Here is an 18480-nt window from a genome sequence, read left to right as displayed (position 1 = left end):
CAGGAGGTAGGAGCAGCTGACTAGTTGCTGATTTGAGTCCCTCAGGTTGAGGAACTTAGTGTTCACCCTCTATAATCCCTGTATACCTTATTTCCATCTTGTTAGGCTGCTCATTTAAAACAGTAGAAAAGTCCACAAAAACGCTGTGAATAACAGCTCAACACCATAACGCACGCACAATGGAAAAGTTAATAAAGGCACCCAGTGACGGGTTCTGTATCAACATCCTGCAACCGAACAGACAATATGCAAATCAGGGGAAATCTTCAACTGAAATAACGAAATTAAAACACATCGATAATGATTGACACATAAAAATGATTCTTTAACCAAAGCAGAGAGAGAAACAGAGAATCGGCAATCTAAAAAGCCAGAAGCAGCAACGACAAATGAACAGCAATATGAAAGAAACCACAATCAGTATACTGAGTCATCAGCACGAGTCAGAACAGGTTTGTGCGTGTGTGTATGTATGTGTGTGTGTGTGTGTGTGTTTGTGTGGGTGTGTTTCTCTGAGTTTATAGTTGAACATACACACAGCAGACTTCAGAGACAGGCACTAAGCTGATGACTCGGTTAGATGTTAGAAAATGTACTTGTGTTTTCTGAGCTGAATTTTCATCCACTGGCTGAAAAAAAGAAATTATTATTTTTCTGCACTTTTGATTAGATTGTAAAGATTATGAGAAGTAGCTTAGCAACAGGTTTTTGTGACTGAAAGTCATGTGTACCAGAAACAATCTTCCACAAACAAATCTTTATTTCAGCATAAATCAAAAGAAAATCAAGAGGACTTTTTTAATACAAGTCTCATATCACATTAAAGTTGTTCCATAACACACTGTCCAGGTCTGTAATTTCCCCCAAATTACCGTAAAGCGTACATATTCCTGGTACTCATTCACAGCCACACCTGACTTAATTAAATCCTTATAAATGATGATTAATAGACACTTTAGAAAAACATCTGTTATACCACATATGATATAAAAATACAAGAGTAATGAGTTAGATAACCACACCAACATCGATAAAATACACAAAAATCCCCAAAATTAAAAAAAATCCCCAAAAACATTTTCTTAAAGAAAGTCAGCATGCATCCGTTCAGAATATGTAACAAACTCCACAAAGCAGGATTTACATTTAATAACTCTTCAGACTGACTCTCTATAAAATCCTTTACAAAGAAACAACAAACACTGAAATTTTTTCCATCACTATACGTGTAACTCTGTGTGAAATCATTTGTCTTACTCAGTGTGTAACATGATCTGAGCTTCATGTGTTATAGTTTTCACAAAACAATGTTTAAAAAAAAACAACAACAAAAAGCCCCCAAAGGCCAAGGTTCATTTAATAACATTATGATCTTCTGCAGAGTACAAATACTCTTTGGTTTGGCAGAATTTACTTTCTGGTGTCACTTTGACGTCATTCTACAATGTCTTACAATTTCATTTAGTACAATAAGAAAATTTTTTAAAGAATGTGATTGTAATTATAGATTTATGTGATCAAGCGCAACAACAAAAAATGAGCTATGAAACACAGCAAGTGCAGTGTGACTGACAGGTGATCTGCAGAGAGGAAACAACAATGAGCTCTCAGTGACAATAGCTGTGTCCCAATTCAGGGTCTGCACGCTTGAAGTACGCATTTTAAGTGTGATTACGTCACCGCCACGCGACGACGGCTGTCCCAATTCGAAGTGTACTTCAAATGCATACTCCAAATGCGCCGTCGGTTTCCCCAAATATCAAGCGTGGTCCGGTGCACGCTTCGTGGTCCCATATATCCCACAATCCATAGCGCGGTGGTGGGTGTGGATAATTTTGCCGCAAAATACGGCAGAAGGGAGCGGCCGAAGAGTGAACTGTCAAAAGTAATTACTGAATATGACGTCACTTATTTATGTGCGAATGTTTAATAACGAAAAACATTAAAACATTACTGTTGGCCACATGTCGGCAAAGTTATGTGACATTAGTGATGTTTGTACTTTCAGCTTCAGCTTGGTTTTAAAGCTTCTACATATATACACACACACACACATATATATATATATATATATATCTATATATATATATATATATATATATATATATATTACATCATAATAATCTGACAATACTATAATATTGGCCATATTATATTTACATTACCACAGTGAGATGATTTTAGTCTCATGAACAACATTAACTAATTGCTATTTACTAACTAATCTTGCAATGACTGCTCAGCACAGAAATGAAGCCCAACAATCATGTTCTACAGTCCCGTGGTCTCAGCCTCAGATACTCAACTAATCAAAGTGATGTCATGACAAAAATGAATGACCAGCAAAACATTTTTCTCCTTCATTTATGTCACACAATGCTATATGTAACGTTTCTCGCGGTTAGTATCATGGTTGCTAGGCAACCTGAACAACGCGACGACCGTCCAATTTCACAGGCCTCTCACTTCCGCACTTCTCATACTTATAGTACGCACCGTACGTAGTACGTGTAGTGCGCGTACTTCAAGCGTGCAGACCCTGAATTGGGACACAGCCAATGAGTGGTACCGTGCACCTCGCTTCTACTGGAGCTAAAATCTGTGGACACTGTTGATATTGTTAAAAAGAAACTTAAAAATTGCCTGTGCTGGTTTGGTTTTATATAGTTTCATCTGTTTGTGCTATTTTAATTTGGTCTATACCTATTTCTGTATTGTAAAGCACTTTGTGAATTTTGTTCTTCACATGAGATAAATAAATCTTACCAAGTAACTGGAAAGTCAGACACATATTTTAACGAATTGTCCAATACTGACTTCTGACTATTTCACTTTAATGAACGCTGCAGTGTCTCCGTGATCTAAAAGCCGAACTCCAGCATAGAGCGGCTGAGTGAATGTGGTCTGGACTCTGTGGAGGAAAGTCATGGTTTCAGAGACGCTGTAGAAAGACAGAATACCTGCTCTGTGATCCAGGTACACTCCTACTCTGGAGGACTGAGGACCTGAGAGGTCAGTGTGGACATTGTTGTGCCAAAGAACATAGCTGTTTGTCTCACAACATAATGACCAAGATTTGTCATTTCCACCAAATGCACACTCATTTGAGCTCCCTGCTCTGCTGATATTCTTGTATGCGACTGCTACATCAACTCCTCTCCCTCTCCACTCCACCTCCCAGTAACAACGTCCAGTCAGACTCTCTCTACTCAGGACCCTCTCCCATTCAGAAAATCTGTCTGGATGATCAGAATAAGATTGTTTTTGTTTCATAAATGTTGTTTTTTTGTTCCTCTCCGATAATAACAGATGTCTGTGTGCTGTGTTTGGATCCAATGTGATTTGACGTGAATATTTTAAGAATCCAGCTCTGGTCTTTGGCTCAGGTGGTGACAGTAAAACATCCACTTCAGTGACTGTCAGTGAGATGTTTGTCCATTCCTCTCTCAGAATGTCCTGTAGTTTATCTCTGGTCTCTGACACAGCTGCTGTCACATCCTCAAAGTAGCTCAGAGGACGAATATTGATGCTGGATGAGTGTGTAGACTCACTGAGTGCTGACAGTGAGGGGTAGTTGTGTAGAAACTGGTTGTGATCCTCTGTGTGTGAGAGCTGCTCCAGCTCGCCGTCTTTCCTCTTCAGCTCAGCGATCTCCTGCTCCAGCTTCTCCTGAAGCTCTTTGACTCGACTCACTTCAGTTTCCTGCTGGGATCTGACCTGCTGCTTCACATCAGAGCTTCTTTTCTGGAGGAGACGGATCAGCTCAGTGAACATCTTCTCACTGTCCTCCACTGCTTTATCAGCAGAGCCATTGATGGCCTCCACCTCCTGTTGAAGCAGCTTCACATCTTTCTCTCGCTCCTGGATTCTCTGCTGGATGTTTAGTCGTCTCACCTCGAGCTCCTTCTGCTTCTCAGTCCTTTCTGCTGCAGCTGGGACTGTTTCATGGCCTTTATGTTCATCCATCGTGCAGAGATAACAGATACTCTGCTGATCAGTACGACAGAAAATCTTCATCACCTCATCATGACGAGAGCAGATGTTGTCCTGGAGCTTCTTGGAGGGGGCCACCAGCTTGTGTTTCTTTAACGGAGCTGCATCATAGTGAGGTTGGAGGTGTTTCTCACAGTAAGAGGCTGGACAAGATAAACAGGACTTGATGGCTTTCAGCTTCCTCCCAGTGCAGACATCACAGGCCACATCTTCAGGTCCAGCATAGCAGTGATCAGCTGGAGCAGCTTGGAGTCCAGTCTTCTTCAGCTGCTCCACTAAAGCTGCTAACATGGTGCTTTTTTCAAGTGCAGGCCTCGGTCTGAAGGTTTTGTGGCATTGAGGGCAGCTGTGAATTTTCTGCTTCTCATCCTCTTCATTAAAGTGGGTTTTAATACAGTTCATGCAGTAGCTGTGTCCACAGGGAATAGTCACCGGATCCTTCAGTAAATCCAAGCAGATTGAACATGAGAAGGCGTCCAAGTCCAGCTTAATCCTTTTTTGTTCCATTTCACCTCTCAGTAACTATGGCTGTGTGACTCTTTCTTACAGAGAAATGAAAGTAGTCAACGGGAAAATAAGTTTTCACACGTCACCACATTTTCGTTACACCCATCTTAAAATGGCAGGTGTGTGTGTGTTGGGGGAGGGGGGGGGGGCGCTGAAGCGTGTGGAAAGAGAGGAGGTGCTGTGTTTCAAGGCAGGAAGCTAATAGAGTGGTTAGGGTTATTTTCTTATATATATATATATATATATATATATATATATATATATATATATATATATATATATATATATATATATTAGGGGTGCAACGATACACAAAATTCACGGTTCGGTTCGGTTCGATACTTTGGTGTCACGGTTCGATATTTTTTCGATACAAAAACAATGTTCATGCCTTTTTAATTTGTCATTTATTAAAATTATAAATATATATTTTAACTCAAAAGTACAGTTTTTAAATTTAACCCTAACCCTTGTGCGTGTTTTTTATTTTGACAGCGAATGCGCACCTGCGGACCACTTATGTGCAGCCCCGGTTATTTAGCTCGTCATATTGCAGCCACAGAAACCATAAAGCTGCACTTTCTTTTTGCCTTATAGTCTGATTTGTCATAACTTCTCCGTTTTGTGGTAAGCTTTTCTTTGGCTGTCACTTCTTCACCCTGACCTGTCTTATTTGGCTCAGCAGAACTAAAATATAAATCCTGCTGCTTTTACACACGCACTCACATAAGCTCAGCGATTCTCTGCGCGATCAACCTCTCACATGTTTAAGCTGCGGGAGATTTCACTTGTCATGTTTGCATAGTAAGCTAACGATTAATAAGACGATGTCAGAGGAATTGGTGCACAAATTATCATCACTCACAGATCAGTGCTGTCGCTCGCTATACACAGTTCGCACGATTGCAAAGTGAAAGCAAAAAAACAAACACAAATTCAAACGCGATTTCAATATGTCACATATTGACAGTGGCTCACCGATGCCAATGACATAATTACCCAGCTACATTTCTGAAAGAATGCAAAAGCATTGACATATATTTTTCCTTCCTACAATAGCCCGACGGGCAGGGAAGAGATAGATTTTGGTAGCCCGACTGAAAAAATCGCTAGCTCCGGGACGTCGGGCTAGCGATTTTGCGAGCCCTGTATCTGATTGAGGAATCACTCATCTTTGGAAAAGAGAGTTTATTACAGAGAAATGTCTCTTTCCAAAATAAAAGCTATACTATCCGCTTCTTCTGGGCTATATTCTCAGCAGCATAAGGAGAATCACGTGCTAACAGCTGTCTAAATGACTCAGCTAAAGTTAGTAGCATGCTTGTTGTTTTTGTCTTTGCACTAGGATGATGTCGGCGTAAATGTGCAGTCATATTCGTTGTGTTCTCACTAGTGCTTTCAGGTTAATCTCGTTGAAATGACCTTAACGCCACAACACGGCAAATCTCCGTTAACGAGCTACCGCCGATCGCCCCGTGCATGGGGCTAGACGGCCAACACGTTAACGAGCTAACTGCGCTAACACACTAGTTCCCACCCATGTAATTGAGCATTGCATGGCACATCCAACATACTGTTTTACTTTAGTCCATGACTCGCTTACCTTCAGGGTCATACGTCACATGAAAACCAAAATAATTCCAAACGCCAGATCTGAATGAGGGTGGGGGAGGTCCATATTACAAGGAGAGCTTAACTTCTGTCTTGCTAGCTTGCCCTGCGCTCTTCCTTCTGACTATGCTGTCTGTGTTGAGCGCTCAGTGGATCTGCGCTCGACAGTGCAGCCTAGGCGGAGTAGTCGAACGCAGATTCACTGAGCGCTCAACACAGACCGCATCGTCAGAAGGAAAGTTGATAAAATAAATTACAAATGTTGTATTGTTCGATACATATGCGTACCGAACCGAAAGCACTGTATCGAACGGTTCAATATCGATACGAATATCGTTGCACCCCTAATATATATATATATATATATATATATATATATATATATATATATATATATATATATATATATATATATATATATATATAGAGAGAGAGAGAGAGAGAGAGAGAGAGAGAGATCTGAACCCTCAGTGTCACCTGATCCAGCCCTAAGTATATGCTTTAGCAAACCAGAACATTTTAAGCCTAATTTTATAAGTAGAGATAGTGTCTGTCTCCTGAATCCAAACTGGAAGCTGGTTCCTCAGAAGAGGGGCCTCATTGTACATTTCTACTCTAGGAACAACAAGTAGGCATGCAGTGCGAGAGTGAAGTGCTCTAATAGGCTGATATGGTACTAAGAGGTCATTAAGATAAGATGGGGCCTGATTATTTAAGACCTTGTATGTGAGGAGCAGGATTTTGAATTCAATTCAGGATTCAATGAAGGGAAGCAAACACTGCAAGTATAAAAATCTGTAAATCAACACCTGGAGCTAAACCAACAACTAGATTACAGCAACATTTGCAATAAAACATGGTAACATTTGTTCCATCTACTAACCAGTGAAACCATAGAACTACCAACAGCTAAATATGGTAACTATGGCAACCGAAGAAACTGCAGCATCTGTTAATAGACATGACAACTTCTTCATCTCAACCACACATCACCAAAGCATGGCAACCACTGCAACTAAGCAAACCTCCAGCTACAGTATCTCCTATAACACAAGGACACTAATGTAAGTAAATGAATGAATGAAACTTCAGCAACATTCACTATGTGGCATGGCAATTTCTGCAACTAAATAAATGACTGTAAAATAGCAACATCCGCTACAAGTGTTGAGCCTGCAACTACCACTACAACTACAACAACGTCCGCTATGAGACATGGCAACTACTACAATAAAATCAAAGCCTAAAACTACAGCAACACCTATTACTGGGCACGGGAAGTTTTGCAACCAAATTGGCATATGAAACCAAAATGGCATCTGGTAGAAGATAAAGAAAGAACTGAAACCACAACATCTGCAGAAAAGCATGAAACATTCGGTAACAAACTAATGAAGGAGACTGTAGCGATATCTGCTATTAATCATGGCAACTTCTGCAATTCAGCTACTCCAACTATAACAACATTTGCTATAAGACACAACAACTACTGCAACTAGATTATAGAGTAAAATTACACACTCCTCCTGGGGGGAAACAGCCATCAAGACACACAGCCCCTGCGGGCATACACTAACTTTTACTTCGTCTCAAGACACTGACATGGAGTCTCACGCAATCATCCCGCGTCGGTGGAGGCTTCACCACACCATTAAGTAGCTTCCTCCTCCAACGCTGATCCACTGCAGGTGTGTGGCATCCTCCTCGGGCGTGACCAGCCATCCTCAGGCCTGATGGTGCCTGTAGCCCGGCGTCCCGGCTACAGCCACACACACACCTCCCTATATATACACACAAGGTCCTGGGTCATTTTGACCCAGTGTTCTTAGTTTTCTTGTGTTTTGTATTTTGTTCATTATTTACTCAATGGTTCCTAGGTTATTCAGTTAGTTTATTTGATTTACCCTCGTGTATTTACCCCCTGTGTCCCCCTCCATGTATCTATGAGTTTTATGGCACCTAAAACCACAGCGACATGTGCAATGAAGCAAAATTTTGCAACTAATAATTTCAAATACAGTAACATCTCCTACTACTGTTGACACTGCAACTACAACCAAACGAATCTATCTATGATTAGACATGGCAACTACTGTAAACATAAAAGTTCTGAATATATTCAGACGACTGTTATATTCAATTCAATTCAATTAAATTTTATTTATATAGCGCCAAATCACAACAAAAGTCGCCTCAAGGCGCTTCATATATAACACATCAATAATGACCAACAAATCAAATGTGTGTGTAGCATTTGTGTTAAATGCTTATGAATTTTACCAAACTCCTTTAAAATATATATATATTTCAATTTGCATTTCAATCTCCTGCCAATGTGTTTTGAGCCCGTGTGTGTTTGTGTGCTTGTGCACTGCGTGGTGACATAGGAGCGTGCATGTGTGCTCCAGTCACAGCTCCTTTCACCATGGCCGGAGGTCGCTGTCACGTTGCTCTCAGCTAATAAAAGTTTCCTAAGGCCATAAGCTGTAATCTGAATATGACTGAACTGCCACGTTTTGGCGTGTTTGATGTCAAGCTCGTTCGGTGTAAATCTTGTAGAGGGCTGAGTTTGCTAATCAGAGTTTTTAATGAGGTTTAGCCCGAGGATGCAGCTGCATCCCTCACATGCTAAGTTAGCCTGGTCGCTAGTGGCAGGTGAAAGAAATCGCTGCAGTGTTTTGTTAACAGCATTCACTGTTTTTCAGGAGAGGTGTGCTAGCATGCGCGCAATGTTATTTATTTTTTCCTTTTTGATTTTTTGAGAGCTTAAGTTGATATTTTAAAATAATTTGTTTTATTTGATTAATTATAGTATTGTGGAGTTGATAAAGCTGCAATGCACAGCTCCTCTTAGCATGGCCGGAGGAGAGCTGTCCTAGCAAGCGTGCACCACACACAGATCACAGCTCTGTATTTCTATATGTTGCAGATTGCAGATGTTGCTGCGATTTACAATAAACAGCCCAGAGACACAGTGTAGTGTCCCTCCTCCAGAACACAACACATCGACAGACACAACACACACAAACGGGTTACATTTGCTTAACCAAAGCAGAGAACGAGAATCAGAATATGTCCAAAAGCAGCTAAACAGGAAGTACACAGATATATACTCTTCTGCATGAGTCAGATCAAGTTATAGTGTGCGTGTGTGTTGGTTTCACTTGTTGCTCTGAGTTCATGGTTGAACACCTTTGCACTCTCTGACAAAAACGGTTTGTTCCTCTGGGTAAACATTGAGAGACTTTGGAGGCGGGCTGTAGGCTACTCACCTATTCACATGTCAGAAAAAATGCTCCCAATAGTAATTTCTTTCTACATTGTAGTTTATGTATCCAAAATGCAATATGCAGAATGTAAAATGCTTTATGCAAAACGTGCATAATGCATTTTGTGTATATATATATGTAAAAACACCCAGCACGCCCCTGCGGGCGGTTTATCCTTCAAGCTCGGGTCCTCTACCAGAGGCCTGGGAGCTTGAGGGTCCTGCGCAGTATCTTAGCTGTTCCCAGGACTGCGCTCTTCTGGACAGAGATCTCCGATGTTGTTCCCGGGATCTGCTGGAGCCACTCGCCTAGCTTGGGAGTCACTGCACCTAGTGCTCCGATTACCACGGGGACCACTGTTACCTTCACCCTCCACATCCTCTCCAGCTCTTCTCTGAGCCCTTGGTATTTCTCCAGCTTCTCGTGTTCCTTCTTCCTGATATTGCTGTCATTCGGAACCGCTACATCGATCACTACGGCCGTCTTCTTCTGTTTGTCTACCACCACTATGTCGGGTTGGTTAGCCACCACCATTTTGTCCGTCTGTATCTGGAAGTCCCACAGGATCTTAGCTCGGTCATTCTCCACCACCCTTGGGGGCATCTCCCATTTTGACCTCGGGACTTCCAGGTTATACTCGGCACAGATATTCCTGTACACTATGCCGGCCACTTGGTTATGGCGTTCCATGTATGCCTTGCCTGCTAGCATCTTGCACCCTGCTGTTATGTGCTGGATTGTCTCTGGGGCATCTTTACACAGCCTGCACCTGGGGTCTTGCCTGGTGTGATAGACCCCAGCCTCTATATCTTGTACTCAGAGCTTGTTCTTGTGCTGCCATGATTAGTGCCTCTGTGCTGTCTTTCAGTCCAGCTTTGTCCAACCACTGGTAGGATTTCTGGATATCAGCCACCTCCTCTATCTGCCGGTGGTACATACCGTGCAGGGCCCTATCCTTCCATGATGGTTCCTCGTCTCCCTCCTCTTTCTTGGGTCTCTGCTGCCTGAGGTATTCACTGAGCACTCGGTCAGTTGGGGCCATCAGTGGATGAGGGATAGGAATAGGAGGAATAGGATGAGGGACCTATGGATATATATATATATATATATATATATATATATATATATATATATATATATATATATACACAGTGGGGCAAAAAAGTATTTAGTCAGCCACCAATTGTGCAAGTTCCCCCACTTAAAATGATGACAGAGGTCAGTAATTTGCACCAGAGGTACACTTCAACTGTGAGAGACAGAATGTGAAAAAAAATCCATGAATTCACATGGTAGGATTTGTAAAGAATTTATTCGTAAATTAGGGTGGAAAAAAAGTATTTGGTCACCTCAAACAAGGAAAATCTCTGGCTCTCACAGACCTGTAACGTCTTCTGTAAGAAGCTTTTCTGTCCCCCACTCGTTACCTGTATGAATGGCACCTGTTTGAACTCATCATCTGTATAAAAGACACCTGTCCACAGCCTCAAACAGTCAGACTCCAAACTCCGCCATGGCCAAGACCAAAGAGCTTTCGAAGGACACCAGGAAAAGTATTGTAGACCTGCACCAGACTGGGAAGAGTGAATCTACAATAGGCAAGCAGCTTGGTGTGAAAAAATCAACTGTGGGAGCAATCATCAAAAAATGGAAGACATACAAGACCACTGATAATCTCCCTCGATCTGGGGCTCCACGCAAGATCTCATCCCGTGGGGTCAAAATGATCATGAGAATGGTGAGCAAAGATCCCAGAACCACACGGGGGGACCTGGTGAATGACCTGCAGAGAGCTGGGACCAAAGTAACAAAGGTCACCATCAGTAACACACTACAACGGCAGGGAATCAAATCCCGCAGTGCCAGACGTGTTCCGCTGCTGAAGCCAGTGCATGTCCAGGCCCGTCTGAAGTTTGCCAGAGAGCACATGGATGATACAGCAGAGGATTGGGAGAATGTCATGTGGTCAGATGAAACCAAAGTAGAACTTTTTGGTATAAACTCAACTCGTCGTGTTTGGAGGAAGAAGAATACTGAGTTGCATCCCAAGAACACCATACCTACTGTGAAGCATGGGGGTGGAAACATCATGCTATGGGGCTGTTTCTCTGCCAAGGGGACAGGACGACTGATCCGTGTTAAGGACAGAATGAATGGGGCCATGTATCGTGAGATTTTGAGCCAAAACCTCCTTCCATCAGTGAGAACTTTGAAGATGAAACGAGGCTGGGTCTTCCAACATGACAATGATCCAAAACACACCGCCCGGGCAACAAAGGAGTGGCTCCGTAAGAAGCATTTGAAAGTCCTGGAGTGGCCTAGCCAGTCTCCAGACCTCAACCCCATAGAAAATCTGTGGCGGGAGTTGAAAGTCCGTGTTGCTCGGCGACAGCCCCAAAACATCACTGCTCTTGGGAAGATCTGCATGGAGGAATGGGCCAAAATACCAGCTACTGTGTGTGCAAACCTGGTAAAGACCTATAGTAAACGTTTGACCTCTGTTATTGCCAACAAAGGTTATATTACAAAGTATTGAGTTGTATTTTTGTTATTGACCAAATACTTATTGTCCACCCTGATTTACGAATAAATTCTTTACAAATCCTACCATGTGGATTCATGGATTTTTTTTTTTCACATTCTGTCTCTCACAGTTGAAGTGTACCTCTGGTGCAAATTACTGACCTCTGTCATCATTTTAAGTGGGGGAACTTGCACAATCGGTGGCTGACTAAATACTTTTTTGCCCCACTGTATATATACATACATATATATATATATACTAATGCTGTCCATCCCACGGACTAACCTCAAATCCCATGGTGATATATATATATATATATATATATATATATATATATATATATATATATATATCTATATATATATATATATATATATACATACATACATATATATATACATATATATATATATTTATATATACACATATATATATATATATATATATATATATATATATATATATATATATATATATATATATATATATATATATACACACACATATACACATATACATATATATATATATACACACTTCATTAGGAAACCTAATTGTGGCAAGACTGAGCAGGCGAACAGCAGCAGATTTCCTCTGCTTATTATTTTTCTATTGTGCAGGACTATGATCTGTTTTAACAGCCACCACTTTTTCCACCAATTCCCTTCAGAGACAATATCATAGGAATGTTTGAGATCTATAAAGAAACAGTCAAATGAATGAATGATTCTAATTTGATAAGGCAGTAATCCTGCAGAAGATTATGTGATCATCACAAGTGCGTAGAATAAAAAAAAGTCTAAATATATGAATGTATCTATGTTAAGACTAAGTGCACTCTCTGTAACCTTTGAACTGCATACATTTACACACTAAAGGTGACTCACCATGTTCAGCTCTGGCTACATATGAGGCTACGTGGGCAGAGCAAACACACACTTTTACAGAGTGGGTCCCAAGTAGGTGTGGCTACACAGAGCTGACAGCAGTTTTGCTCTTTGAGATCCCTGCATAGGTTTCTTCCTACCATGTGGGGAGTGATCTAAAAAGTTTGAGAACCACTGGTCTAACCACATCACTGTTGATATGGAAGAGCAGTGGTGATTGTTAGGTTGAAATTGTGACCCTTTGTGATCAGCAGGAAGTCACACAGAAACACCCACATGCGCACACACACACACACACTTAGTTTTATGACGCTCCGTAGGGCGGGGGGTTACAATGGGTGTTTGTGTAAACTATGTGTCAGAGAAGAAAAGGTTGCAGGTTCTTTGGAGTGGTCTGAGACCGAGGGCAGAGGGGCTGCTCTGAGAGCCTCCCCTTGCTAGCATATAAAAGCCGGTTAAGTTGTTGTCTTGCTTTGTTCACGGGAATAAGTCTGAACTAGCGGGCCTGCTGAAGCGCAGACCCAACAATGATGATGAGCATTTGCTTGTTGTTCTGGGCTCTGCTCAGGTCCAACAACAAATAAACTGGTTCTTTGAACTTTCATGTTATTCTGTGCATCCGACCTGTTTTCTGGAGTTAGAGGAGTGGGGCAGGTTCACAGCTCGTTATGTCCAGGTTAACAGTCCTCACAGCGATAGAAAGACCAGCGTACATGTTCAGTTAATAATAATAACACCAATAATATGAAGATGAATATGAATATCTTCTTCTTCCTAGTGGTTTATATCCCGCGACGCAGGGTCCGCTATCTTGCATGTCTTCCTCCACTTCTTCCTATCAAGGGCGTCTTCTGGTGTAACATTCACAGCATTCATATCATCCTTGATTCGGTCCATCCAGCGCTTTTTTGGTCTTCCTTTTGGCCCGTTTCCATCCAAATCCAATTGCTGTGCTGTCTTTGCGATGGAATTTTTATCGCTACGGACAACATGGCCGTACCATCGGAGCCTCGCCTCTCGCATCTTGTCTGTGATCGGTGTCACTCCCCATTGTTTCCTGACATCTTCATTCCTCGCTCGGTCAAGTCGTGTGAGACCCAGAGGCCACCTCAGCATCTTCATCTCCATGGTGTGAAGAGCTTGTTCGTGTTTGGTCATCGCTGGCCAGCACTCTGACCCGTAGAGTGCCACTGGGCGCACAATCGACTTATAGACTTTCGCCTTAAGATAGATTGGCATTCTCTTGTCACATAAGACTCCACTCACCTGATGCCACTTCCTCCACGCTGTGTTGACACGGAGTCTGGCGTCTGGTAGAGTTTCGCAGTCCAAGGTGACAAGGGACCCGAGGTACTTGAATTGCGCAACTTTAGTCAGCGGCTCGCCGTCGATAGTGATGGTACTGTTGGTCTGGGGGCCGCATTCAAGGTACTCAGTCTTCTTGATGTTCAGGCGCATGCCGTTTTTGTAGAGCCGGTCTTTCCATGCTTGTGTTTGGGTTTGCAGGGCTAGGCAGTTTTCTGTTTCTGATAGGCACACATCATCTGCATACAGGAGGCTCCATGGACGTGGTGATTTTAGATCAGCCGTTGCGGTGTCCATACAGAGAGTTAACAGCAGGGGCAAGAGGGCTTAGCCAACGGTAATCGGGAAGGCTGGTGATGTTCCCGCTGAACATCGGACCTCGCTTGTGACATTACGGTAGAGCAGCTGAGTCCATTTCACATAAGCTTCCGGGGCACCATGACTTCGTAATGATCGCCAAATCAGCTTGTGGGGGACCCTATTGAATGCCTTTTGAGATAGCCTTTATTTGTCAGTTGCAGGTCTTTTGCCCACAACCGAGATGACAGACCTTGCCGACCGTACATACAATACACAAACATCACATTGGGGAGACAGGTCAGGCTAGGTAGCGAAGAAAAAAACATCGAAATGTGTAACACAAAAGGATAATACAGGAATGCACAGATATCAACACACCATAGCACAATAAACACAGACAAGCAACATGGGAAAGTGTTCCAGTGTGTACATCTGATCTGGGACCGCTGCAATCTTCGACTGCGCCTCCAGCTGACCCGATGTCCACATCAGAGGGGAGGTAAGCGTTGGAGGTGGCGTTGGATCCGGGGTAGGGAGGGTGATGCGTCAGTGAGTGCTTATCAGTATCAGTATATGTATGTGTGTGTGTCCATAATTCAGCTGAGACAGTGTCCTTCGCCCTGCCAGGCTAAGTAAACAGTCTTCCAGCAAACCCAGGTGGCCTTGCATGGAATGGGAAGGAACAGACTCAACACAGTCGTTATCAGGGAGTTTTTGTTCGGCTCCAGCCTTGAGCCCACAGCTGGCTCCAAAGGGGTAGCCGGATTATGATGATATTTTTTCTTTTAAAAGGGAGTTTTTCCTTCCCACTGTCGCCAAAGTGCTTGCTCATAGGAGGTCATTTGATTGTTGGGTTTTTCTCTGTATGTATTACTGTAAGGTCTACCTTACAATATAAAGCACTTTGAGCCGACTGTTATTGTGATTTGGCGCTACATAAATAAAATTGAATTGAATTGAATTGGGGTTGAGAGGTACCGGCTAGATATAGTCGGGCTCACCTCAATGCATGGCTTGGGCTCTGGAACCAGCCTCCTGGAGAGGGGCTGGACTCTGTCTCAGTCTGGAGTTGCCCCTGATGAGAGGCGGTGGGGCTGGGGTGGGTCATACGTTTTGAACACTGGGGCAAATAAAGGGGCTGAGCTGTCAATTGATCACCACCTGGTGGTGAGTTGCATCAGGTGGTGGGGGGAGAGGATGCTGGACAGACCTGGTGCGCCTAAACGTACAGTGAGGGTGTGCTGGGAATGCCTAGCAGAGGCCTCGGTCCGCGAGATCTTCTACTCACACTTCCGGCAGAGCTTCAACAGCATTTCGAGGGAGACTGGGGACACTGAGTCCGAATGGACTATGTTCAGCACCTCCATTGCCGAAGCTCCTGCACTGAGCTGCGGCCGCAAGGTAATTGGTGCCTGTTGTGGTGGTAGGCACCAAGCTGAAGAAGGAGTCCTACCAGGCTTGGTTAGTCTGTGGGACTCCGGAGGCAGCTGATAGGTACCGACAGGCCAAGCGGAATGCGGCACGGGCGGTGCCTGAAGTAAAAACTCTGGTGTTGGAGGAGTTCGGAGAGGCCATGGAAAAAGACTTTCGGACTGCATTGAAGAGATTCTGGCAAACTGTCAGGCGACTCAGGAGGGGAAAGTGGTGTTCTACCTGCACTGTGTATAGTGCGGGTGGAGTGCTGCTGACTTCGACTGAGAAAATTATTGGGCGGTGGAAGGAATACTTCGAGGACCTCCTCAATCCCACTGGCACGTCTTCCGTGGCGGAAGCAGAGTCTGACGAAGGAAGTGACCCCGCCAATCTCTGGGGGCGAGGTCACTGAGGCAGTTAAACAACTCCATGGTGGCAGAGCCCCTGGGGTGGACAAGGTCCGCCTCAAGTTCCTGAAGGCTCTGGATGTTGTCGGGCTGTCTTGGTTGACACGCCTCTACAATGTTGCGTGGAGATCAGGGGCAGTACCCCTGAACTGGCTGACCGGGGTGGTGGTCCCCATCTTTAAGAAAGGGGACTGGGGGACTCAGCACAGGATATATTAAGGGAAATCAAAAACATTAGGAACGAAATTAACAATCTAGCCACACAAGAAATCAAGAAAGATTTAATGTTTTTGAAACAGAGACACTATGAAAGTGGCATTAAATCTACCAAAATATTGGCGTGGAAATTGAAAAAAAAGACAGCGGAAAATACAATTTATAAAATTAGGCACCCAAGTACAAAAGTGATAAAAAATAAATTAAATGAAATACAGGAAGCCTTTGAAAGATTCTATAAAACCCTATACTCTGAAGCCCCTGGCGGGACTGAAGCTCAGATTGATAGCTTCCTGAATCCTCTAGACTTACCCACTTTAGATGAAGAACAAAATCAAGCAATGATAATGAACATAACTGAAGAAGAATTAAAAGCTGCAATTAAATTAAGTAAATCACCAGGACCAGATGGTTACACGGCAGAGTGGTATAAAGAATTTAAAAAGGAACTGATACCTGTTTTACTGCCTACATTGAATTGGGTTTTGAAAAAGGCACAAATGCCCCCCAGCTGGAAGGAGGCAATTATCTCAGTTATACCAAAAGAAGGCAAAGATAAAATGGAATGTGGATCTTTCAAGCCAATCTCCGTTCTTAATGTGGACTATAAACTTTTCACATCTATCATGGCCAAACGGCTAGAAGAGTTCCTACCAACATTGATATGTAACGACCAAACGGGTTTCATACATCAACGCCAAACACAGGACAATATACGAAAGACACTACATATTATGGACCATATACAAAAACATAAAATCAAAGCAATTGTGATGAGTGTAGACGCTGAAAAAGCCTTTGATTCCATCAACTGGAAGTTCCTTTACAGGGTATTATATAAATTTGGCTTTCATGATACGATTATTAAAACTATACAAGCACTATACGACAATCCTACAGCCAGGATTAAAATTAATGGATGCCTATCTAACAGTTTTACCCTAAAAAGGGGCACTAGACAGGGCTGTGCATGGTCACCGTAACTTTTCGCATTATACTTGGAACCACTAGCTCAATTCATTAGGCAAAACGAAGACATTAAGGGAATTTTTATCAAAGGGACGCAATATAAACTGGCTTGCTATGCGGATGACATTTTGGTCTACCTTGGACACCCAACATATTCTTTACCCAAACTGATGCAATCATTTGAACAATACGGCCAATTATCAGGCTACAAAATTAATATAGGTAAAACCCAGCTACTCTTATATAATTATAGCCCACCAGAAGAAATAAAATGTAGTTATCTCCTGGTATGGCAAACGGAGTCTTTTAAATATTTAGGCATAAATTTACCGAAAGATCTTACAAAATTATTTGAACAGAATTACCTACCCTTATACAAAAAAATAAAGGAAGATATAGTAAGATGGAACTTAATTCCTTTCTTTAGCTTTAATTCAAGAATTGATTCTATTAAAATGAATGTATTGCCAAGATTTTTGTATCTATTTCAAACCCTACCAATAGAGATTAACCAAAGTCAATTTAATGAGTGGGACAAAATGTTATCTAGATATATATGGCAAGGTAAAAGACCAAGGGTTCGCCTCAAAACTCTACAGCTGGCTAAGCAAAAGGGAGGATGGGGCCTCCCTGACCTCAGATACTACTATTTTGCAGCGCAGATGAGAGCAATAATATGCTGGTGTAACCCATCATACACTGCCCAATGGAAAATCATTGAGGAACAAAAGCTGTCTATTCCTATTCAGGCAACTCTAGCTGACAATAATTTAAAAACCTATATAAAAAACATTGATAACCTGTGGGTGAAAAGGACCCTTAAAACATGGAAAACTATTATAAAGGAATATAAACTCGAGACCAATATTATAGTTCTTAAATGGTGTGCTTACGACTCAGAGTTCAAGCCTAATGAATTGGATTCTAGATTCAAGGACTGGACAGGTAAGGGCATAACAGCCCTGTGTAGTATAATGAAAGATGGAAAATTGTTCAGCTTTGACACGCTTAGAAAGACATTTTCATTAGAAAAACAAGACTTCTATCGATATTTGCAGTTAAGGCACTATGCTGACATG

The 18480-nt window shown here is 42.4% G+C and overlaps 1 protein-coding gene across 1 annotated transcript; it reads right to left on the bottom strand.

Annotated features, from left to right (window-relative positions):
• Positions 1 to 2823: 2823 nt before the first annotated feature.
• Positions 2824 to 4506, bottom strand: LOC308401293 (tripartite motif-containing protein 16-like; the record flags this gene model as incomplete). Its single annotated transcript, XM_080889452.1, has 1 exon — positions 2824 to 4506. The coding sequence occupies exon 1, from the start codon at positions 4498 to 4500 to the stop codon at positions 2824 to 2826; it is 1677 nt and encodes a 558-aa protein (XP_080745578.1). The 5' UTR covers positions 4501 to 4506.
• Positions 4507 to 18480: the final 13974 nt, after the last annotated feature.

Source organism: Rhamphochromis sp. 'chilingali' (genome assembly GCF_963969265.1).
Source record: "Rhamphochromis sp. 'chilingali' genome assembly, chromosome: 1".
Classification (NCBI taxonomy): domain Eukaryota; kingdom Metazoa; phylum Chordata; class Actinopteri; order Cichliformes; family Cichlidae; genus Rhamphochromis; species Rhamphochromis sp. 'chilingali'.
This window is presented reverse-complemented; position numbering and strand designations above follow the sequence as displayed.